Source organism: Hippichthys cyanospilos, chromosome 12, assembly GCF_059441005.1.
Source record: "Hippichthys cyanospilos isolate Australia breed blue-spotted pipefish chromosome 12, RoL_Hcya_1.0, whole genome shotgun sequence".
NCBI lineage: Eukaryota > Metazoa > Chordata > Actinopteri > Syngnathiformes > Syngnathidae > Hippichthys > Hippichthys cyanospilos.
In genome coordinates, this window is record NC_142380.1 from 11,428,172 (window position 1) to 11,437,017 (window position 8,846).

Here is an 8,846-nt window from a genome sequence, read left to right on the forward strand (position 1 = left end):
CTAATTCATTTCTCACCAAACAAATTGTGCTCTTGTTGATTATTAGGACAGCTGAATTTTTTTTTTTTTTTTTAAACCTAATAGTTTAACAAAACAAAAATGGGTTATGAAAACGTTTTATTAGTCCAGGATAAATGTAATTGTTTTTATCGAAAAGGAAAACAAAACAAAACATTTTACTAATCTACAATATTTTACATGTGAGGGGAATAAAAGAAAAAGATCCACTTCCAAGACATTTCCACAAAAGGTGTTTAGTGTTTATTTACTCAACTGCAAAAGTCAATGTTTCATTCTGTCGTCCTCAATAGAGGCACTAAACACAACTAAAAGGAGTACATTGGTCTTGAAACCCATACAGCATAATATATACAGTGTGTGTGTGTGTGTGTGTGTGTAAGTGTGTGTGTGTATATATATATATATATATATATATATATATATATATATATATATATATATATATATATTTTATGAAAGAAATGACCTTGTTATATCATATTTAAGAATTGTGCAAATGTTTCATTCAAACGAACGTGACTCATGTAATTTGAACGGCTCCTGTTGTGGGGATTCAAAGTGCTGCTTTCTTTTTTCCTGAAATGTTTGCTCCACCATAATAATACCCAGTCTGTAGTATAGGTTATATTTGTAATACTAGGCGAAGTCCACATCATAGCATGCAAAACAAAAACAGAGTGGAGACTTCATTAAAAAAAAAAATAAAAGTTTGGCTCTGTCAACTGTCGCTTGTCACTAGCCAAATGTCAACATAGCTGATCAACAAAAAGCTTGGATCTACACATTTTGTCATTTTATTTAACTTTGAATTGAAAGGAAAACAAAAAAATAATAAAAGGGTTAAAAAAATGAACAAAAAAAGTTCTCTTTTATACAAAAACGGAAATAAAACCAACCAATACTGAACATTTAAGAGGGAGAAAACTAAGAAATGTTAAGGCCTTTACTTTTATAAATTAATTTTGAGGAACAGCTAATTGAAAATAAATAAAGGTAAACAGTAGTAATTTCTATGTTGGTTTTTATGTATTGGACACATTAGGGTATTTTTCGCAAAGACGGAATACTTTTTTTTTAAATCACAAAATGTAAGGCTTACTTTTTTTCCGGTTTTTATCCAAAAGAAATACACACCAAAATAATTTACATTTGTGTTTGGGTTTTGTTTTTTTTGGCCACGAAGGTTTTATAATCTATTTTTTGGGGGGGTGGGTTACTAATTGTTCTGAGTTAACGAAAACCCATTCTGAATAGAATAAAAAAAGTGGAGATCCGCACTTTCTGTTGGCCAGCAATGAAAGCATGTGAGCTAACGGCGTGGTGAGCCAGCGCTTGGGCATGCCGGGTCTGAGACAGCCACGCTTTCCCTCCCGCCAATCCCAAGCTGAGGTATGAGCACAAATTGCAGCACATCTTCTCCTTTCCCTTTTAACGTCCATATTATGCAACACAACGTGGAACATGTACTTGAGGCGGGCACGTGCCGCTTTTAGTTGAGCTTTTCCTGGTTTTCGGCGAGGGCCGTCTCCTGAGGCCGACCGGGGTCTTGGCTTTGATTGGCCGCGTCCGGCGACCCCTCGGGTTGCGTCCCCGCCGTTTGTGTACACTTGATGGGCGAGAGAGCTATGGCAGGCTGGGAGGGATTAAAAAAAATGAAGGTGTCACTCATTTTCCAGTCAACAGTCTTGCTTCCAATTCACAATGTACTGATATACTTGACATGTTATTATTATTGCTGTCCCAGAAAAAAATGACGTGGTATCACAAGTAGTGGTCTCTGCTGGCTCTGTCATCCAATTATTTGTCAATCACTGGAAAGCTCCTCACCCTATTTTAAGGGAGAGCCCGGACACCCTGCGAAGGAAAACTCATTTCGGCCCCTTGTGTCCGGGATTTCGTCCTTTCGGTCACGACCCACAGCTAGTGACCATAGGTGAGGGCGGGAACGTAGATCGACCGGTAAATGGAGAGCTTCGCCTCTCAGCTCAGCTCTTTCTTCACCACGACAGACCGGTACGAAGTCCACATCGCAGCAGACCCTGCACCGATCCGCCTGTCCATCTCCCATCTTCCGTCCTACACTCACTTGGGGCATCATCCGCAAAAAGAAGAGCTGCGATGCTGAAAGTCCCACAACAGACCCCCTTAACGCTTCGGCTGCGCCTAGAAATTCTGTCTTATCAAGATAACAGCATCGGTGGCAAAGGGCAGCCTTAGCAAAGTCCAATCCTCCCCAGAACGGAGTAGGGCTTACGACGGGAAATGCGAACCAAACTCTGAAAATTTGTTGTACAGGGACCAAACAGCCCAGGCCAGGGGGTTTGGTGTCCCGTACTCCCACAGAACTCCCCGGGGGACACGGGCAAACACCTTCTCCAAGTCCACAAAACGCATGTATACTGGATAGACAAACTCCCATGGACCCTCGAGGACCCTGTAGAGCTGGTCCACAGTTCCACGGCCGGGACGAAAACCACACCGCTCCTCTTGAATCTGAGTTTCGACTTCGCCATGGACCCTCCTCTCCAGACCCCCTGAATAGACCTTACCGGGGAGACGGAGTAGTGTGGTTGGAATTAAGGAGGTCTTCAAAGTACTCTCCCCACTGGCTCATGATGTCCCGAGTTGAGGTCAGCGGCAAACCATCTCCACTGTACACAGTGTTAATGGTGCACTGCTTTCCTCTCCGGAGAGGCCGGATGGTGGACCAGAATTTCAACGAAGCCACCCGGAAGTCGTTTTCCATAGCCTCACCGAACTCCTCCCTCACCCGGGTTTTTGCATTGGTGACTACCGAGCTGTACTCCGCGTGGCCAGTTCCCTCTGGAGTCCGACGGGCAAAAATAAAAAATAAAAAATTGGGCCTTTTTTTCAGCTTAACGGCATCCCTTACCAACCCTTATATGGCACCGACCACCTTACGGCGTCTATTACCGGTTGAGACATACAGCCGACGTGCCAACTTCACCGCTTTACAGTGATGATCAAAGTTGGAGGCATTCAAAACATTTGCAAATACATCTGCATGTGCATTTTTAAAAATATAAAAGAAGCAAAATAGAAAAATTGCCCTAAATGAGGAAGCCAATGTCTCCCACATTTTTTTGGACAGCATGAATGCGATACTCATTCATTTACACAATGAACATTTATATCCGGAAGTGATATAAACTTGCTAAATAAGCGCAAAAGAAGGGTTGGCCAAAGAGTTGCTCAAGCTTGATTAAAAAGTGACAAAATTGAGCCCTTCATTAACACCCCCCCCCCCCCCCCCCCCCGCAAAAAAGAGAAAAAAAAAAAAACCTTTGGTGTAAAGTAGCAAAGCAGACAAAATACCTGCAGCGATACTGACAGACAGCTGAGCCCTCAGCAGCAGACTAGATAGAACCCCCCGAAAAAGAAACAAGCAGTTGGAATGTATAAAATAATAATAATAATAATAAATTTATTCTATTTTTTTTTTGTTTCCTCAAGTCAAAAAGTATTTCATGTCAGGCTCTCATATCAAACAGGTATTCACCACAAATCCACTGCCGGTCCAGAACTGAGGAAGCTCCCTGCGCCACAGTGCCACCGCCAGGCTGGTGAGCAGAGTGCAAGGCACCAAGTAGAGCAAGGCCGGCTGGCCCATTTGCATCACGGCCAGCGCCACGAAAGTGATCAGCAGGCCCACGCCGTATGCTGAACGGAGGAAAGACGGGACGCTCGTAAAACAAAAGCACCGCCCGGCCGTATGATGCGTGCAGCGGTGCTTACGTACCAACGGTGCAGGCCACAAAGTAGATCCTGGAAGACTGCATCAGTATGTCAAAGCGGTGGCAGTACACCACCAGCAGGCCTGGGGAGGCAAAAGATACCAATAACGGGGTGTCCAAGGCACTAAATTGGAAAGCAATTTATTCATTATTCATTTGGTTCAATACTGGGAAGGGTAACTTAATCACCTGGCACCAGGATGTCTCCGAAGCCCAGCAGGGAAAAAGGCCGATCGCACAGGGCCAGCGGAGACGAGTTCAAACGTGGTACCTTGAGCACCATTGGAAGCTGAGCAAAAAAAAAACATCAAAATGGGATTTTTTTTTTCTCTTTTGAATTTTAGCGAAATGTTCAAGCCCACTCACCTTCTCGTGTGTGGCTGAGTCGGAGGGACCTGCCGCCACCTCCACCATGATACTCTCACCGCTCTGCGGAGAGAAAAGAACGCGTGGCATGACCAAGATCAAGAGATGCGAGCTTGGAACGAGGTGCCATTTGTAAAGCTACCTTAGTGAAGAAGGGAGTGATGAACACGAAAAAGACGTCATAGACGAATAGCACCGCCAGTAGTAAAGTGCAAGCCTGCCACATGGGGGGGGGGGGGGGGGGGGGGGCATTTCACTTGAGTACATAGCTTTAAGATGTGATCGAGTCATGTTACCTTAAATGTGGGCAGCCTGACAGTCTTGAGCATGTAGAGGCAGAAGGCAATACCCAGAGTGTCCTGCAGTACCCATGCCCACCTGGACAGCACACACACAAAAAAGCCTTTGAGCATATGAGTTGGCATAACAGCGACATCTTCTGTCATGTCCGTAATGCCCCATTTTTTATTTGTATTTTTTTGCAAAAATCTGCACGGAAGCTGTCAACACTCACTGGTCCTCGTTACGAAACACCATCCAGGTGACGCTGACGCCCACGCATAGCGCCGCCAGCAGCAGGGCACGCACCTGAGGACGCTTGTGCAAATACGGAAGGTTGTTCTCCGGAACCCTGGGGGTAGACGGCAGAGTACAGTCAAACCCCATCAAAGTTTCCGTGCTGGCGTACATGATCGAACTTGAGCGCAAGCCTGGAAGATCCATCAGGTGTCCGATTGAAGTGGCACATTGCCAACACAGCATCAATACAGTTTCCCAATGTGTCCATGCAGTACATAAGGCCTCAACCCATCACTTCAGTGTATTTAAGGTTTAAAATGTTATAAGCAATAATACTTTTTTTTTTAAGTTGTGTGTTATTTGTCAGTTCCCGTCTTGCTCCCAAACAACCACGGTGGTCTTTCATTACATTGAGTGTGGGACTGGGTGTCTCACCTGCACTTGCAGAACGGAAAACGGCGTACAAACGGCCACAAGCAGCTGTAGAGGCCCACGGAGGACGCCAGACAGAAAATGGCTATCACCCAAATTGCTGAAAACAGGGAAAAAAAACCCCCATCAAATTATGTAAGGACAACTATTCAGATGTACTTTTTGACTTCCAAGTCCGTGTGTGTGAGTGTGTGTTACCAAGGCTGTCGTAGAAGAAGTACAGAAGCACCAGCATGCTGCAGCACATGACCACAAACACACAGATCATGATGGGCGTCACATCCAACGTCTCCTCGTCCTGCTTGTCCGCTCCATCGTCACGCTTGTGCTTCATGTAACGCCTAAATGTGGAGAAAAGAATTCAAGACATAATGGGTGTGCAGTCTATTTCAGGTGAGGTGTTTATTTATTCAAGTGGCTCTGAAAATACACTGTCTATTTGAGGTATAGTGTTTATTTATTCAGTGATTGAAAAGGCCTTTAACAAAAGCAAAGGCATGGTCAGAAGACAGTCCTTCTGTTAGATAGTTGCCGTTTAGTTAACAGGAAATTATTACGAGAATCGGAGCGACATTTTGGATTTAAAACTTTGCGCTTTGTTTTGTCATTGAGCTGTAACGAGAGAAAGAAATCACGCTTCTAAAATTCAAAATATTGGTGCAAATAGTTCTAAAATTTGCAGTGGTTGAAGTTGACTTAAGTAGAAATGAGATGTTCACATTAACTTTGGTGAAGATTTGCAGTATTTAAATTAAAAGTTCAGAAAGTAGCAACACCACTACTCTTTTTTTTTGTCAGTCTCTCCTATTTATCACACGTGTGAGATTGAAATGTTTTGTCTTTTAAAGCCCCTTTCCACTGAGGGGCGAACGCTGCTGAGTCTGTGGACACTCATCAGCGTTAGGGGCTTAAGTGGCAACAACTGCAAGTATTACACAGTTTAAGACTTTAATATTGATGGAAAGTGGAGTTGCACTGGTTACATCATCAGAAGTCAATCACCTAATTCAAAAGCACATGAGGTGTAAGATGGATTGCTATGATTTGGAATAACCTGCATTTTAGAACCCAATTCTTAAAGCATCCACACTTACTTGTTGCGATCTTTGCTTCCGGCCCAGTGGCCACCGATGGCGACGGTCCCCACAGCCATGAGGAAAATGATGACCATGTTGTAGTCTAGCACCGGCTCATTGGGAGCATACATAGCCACAAGTCTGCTCTTATCGAACGTCTGCAACGGAAAATGTCATGAGTTAGCGAGTATGGGACATTTGGACAAAAAGGGTGAAGGAAAAAAAAGCCTTAACGTTGTTTAGGTGCATGATGTCTATTTTTACATTTTGGATGTTCCTTGCCCTTCTAGAATTTTAATACATTTGAAAATGTATATACATTAATTTTTCTTTTAAGACTCCTGCAACTTTATGATTGTTTATTAGGTAAAACATCCATTAATCCATTTTGCGTTCATTTATCTGTAACATTTAGCAGTTTGCCTTATTTCTTACTCTAATGAACTACAAAATGTAAAAAAATAAAAATAAAAAAATAGTTCAAGATGAGCTATGGAATCCCATTCTGAAGCATGCGGTGTCCACGTTGACTACCAGATCCAATCATTTGGGGCCTCATACAGTATATTACTAGCATATTTTAGTATATGTTTGTGATGCATGAAGAGAGCCTGGCACCACCTTGCTTATCTCCAGCATGTCAGAGTAGCTGAGAAGTGCGACGGGGATGTCAATCTCCTCATACTGGGTCTTGTTTCCCGCCGGCGGTGTCTGAAATCAGACCAAAACAAATTGCCAGGCGCCACATTCAATAGAACTCCTACATTCCGGTTGATATTACCAGTCTGTCCTTGCTGACAATAAGAAGACCCTTGGCGCCATTCATCTGTGCCAAGCGGACCTTCTCATAGAACGTGCAATTTCCCCTCATCACCATGGCAATGCGGTTGGGAAAGCCTCCCACCGGAACGTCAGCAGGTGAGCACAGAACAGATGTGGTCAGATCGTAGATCTGGAGACGTGACTGCGAATTCACAGAAAACCCTGGTGTTACATCTTAGTATTTCAAAGTAACATGCTGGATCTGAGTAAATAGCAGCAGAGAGATGGCATGTGTAAAGCTGATATTTCCCCTTGATTTTAAAGAGAATGTGTGGGGAAGCTTCTAATTGTTTCATTGATCCATAGAAATTGGGGTTGGGGGAAACAAACGAATGAAAGCGTTCTGTCGCAAGAGGCCAGGTACTCTGGCGTTGAATACTCACTGCCTTGTTGAGGTCCTGGGGCAGACGTGCCCATTGTGAGTTGAAAAATATACAGTAGTCTTTCCCTTTGCTGTCATCGCTGAAATGGGCCATGCCATACTCTGCTGCCACCTGTGTACATGGTTAGGAAACAAAAACCATAAGAGGTATCTAACATGTGAGGTTTTGTATATATAAGCCATCAGTTCACCCTTTTATTATTCTTTTGACTGTGCTGCAATCATAATTCAAGGTTTCTCTGTATATCTGGTAAATACTTCCCCGCTCCAATACTTTTCAGTAAATTAGGTCTTTTTTGGCGAGGTATTAGTGCATTTGGGAGAATTGCTTGGGTTTGGTTATTTCTTTTCTCTAATCCATTTCAATTGACGCCAATTGTATGCGAATTTTGGCTATTCGTGGACGGCGTGGGTCCCAATCACGAACGCGTTGTTTAAAAAGATTGAATAAATTAGGCAATTTTTGAACGCATCAGTGATCGGTTACTTGTGCTGAAACGGGAGTTCAGAAGGTAGTTTAAATCACATTTTAAAAAATTCATATTTTGACAATAGCAAAAGACTGATGTTCTGAAATGGCCGAAGCTTATTAACGTTCGTGCTGGGTAACAAAATGTCTTGGATACACATGGACGCGTGAGTGACGTATAACAGTTTATCAAACGTCACAGCCAAAATGGGCCCGAGATATGTATCAACAAACACAACTTAAGATGAAAAGGTAAGTAGAGGTAAAATGTCAACCATAATTTCGCAGCAGATGAGGGCGAGTTTTTAGCTCGGGTGCTAGCGTTAGCTACCCACTCTCCCCCAATACGAGTTGACTGCTAATCAAGCTAGCATTAAAACATCTTTTAATATTACAGCAAGAACCTTAGAAGATGCTACTAATTTGTTAATTGGTGTCTATTATGACCTGTCTATTAAAAAAAAAAAGATCGTTTTGTTGACGACGTGGTTAGCAAGATGCTGTCGCCGGGGACAACAAGAAAAGACCACCACAAAACGGGGGGGCTGGGGAGATTTTCGATAGGAAAATAATTAGATGCCGTACGTATCGCCTACCCACCTGGTGGATGACGAGAATGGCGGCACAGGTCAGTGCTCCGAGACCGGGGCCCGTCATCTTGAGGCCGGGTTGCTATATTGTTGTTCTGACCCCCATCCAACAGAAAGCACCCCAACGTCAGTTGTCATGAAGACACGCCTGTTTGATTGCGTCACATCCGGAAGCTCCAAACTAGTTTTCTATTATTTTATGTATTTTAATAAGATACATATGATGCACTATGAAATGTCCAAAAGTGTGTATATAACGCAGGTAAAGTGGACTGTGTATTTTTGCATTATATATCTTTTTAATGATTTTTTTTTAACTCATTCAATGTTAGGGACATATTTTCACGTTTTAAAGACTTTACATCGATACTTAGGTGCATTGATGACATTAATTTCCAGATACTCAAGTATTAC

The 8,846-nt window shown here is 43.0% G+C and overlaps 1 protein-coding gene across 1 annotated transcript; it reads right to left on the reverse strand.

Moving 5' to 3' along the window:
- Positions 1-238: 238 nt before the first annotated feature.
- Positions 239-8,579, reverse strand: sppl2b (signal peptide peptidase like 2B). Its single transcript, XM_088430209.1, has 15 exons — positions 8,443-8,579; positions 7,375-7,485; positions 6,951-7,133; positions 6,791-6,880; positions 6,188-6,327; positions 5,292-5,434; positions 5,097-5,193; positions 4,657-4,773; positions 4,439-4,520; positions 4,285-4,359; positions 4,143-4,205; positions 3,966-4,065; positions 3,782-3,859; positions 3,542-3,702; positions 239-1,654 (listed from the first exon to the last, which is right to left on the reverse strand). The coding sequence occupies exons 1-15, from the start codon at positions 8,497-8,499 to the stop codon at positions 1,511-1,513; spliced, it is 1,641 nt and encodes a 546-aa protein (XP_088286335.1). The 5' UTR covers positions 8,500-8,579; the 3' UTR covers positions 239-1,510.
- Between the last annotated feature and the right edge of the window lie 267 nt (positions 8,580-8,846).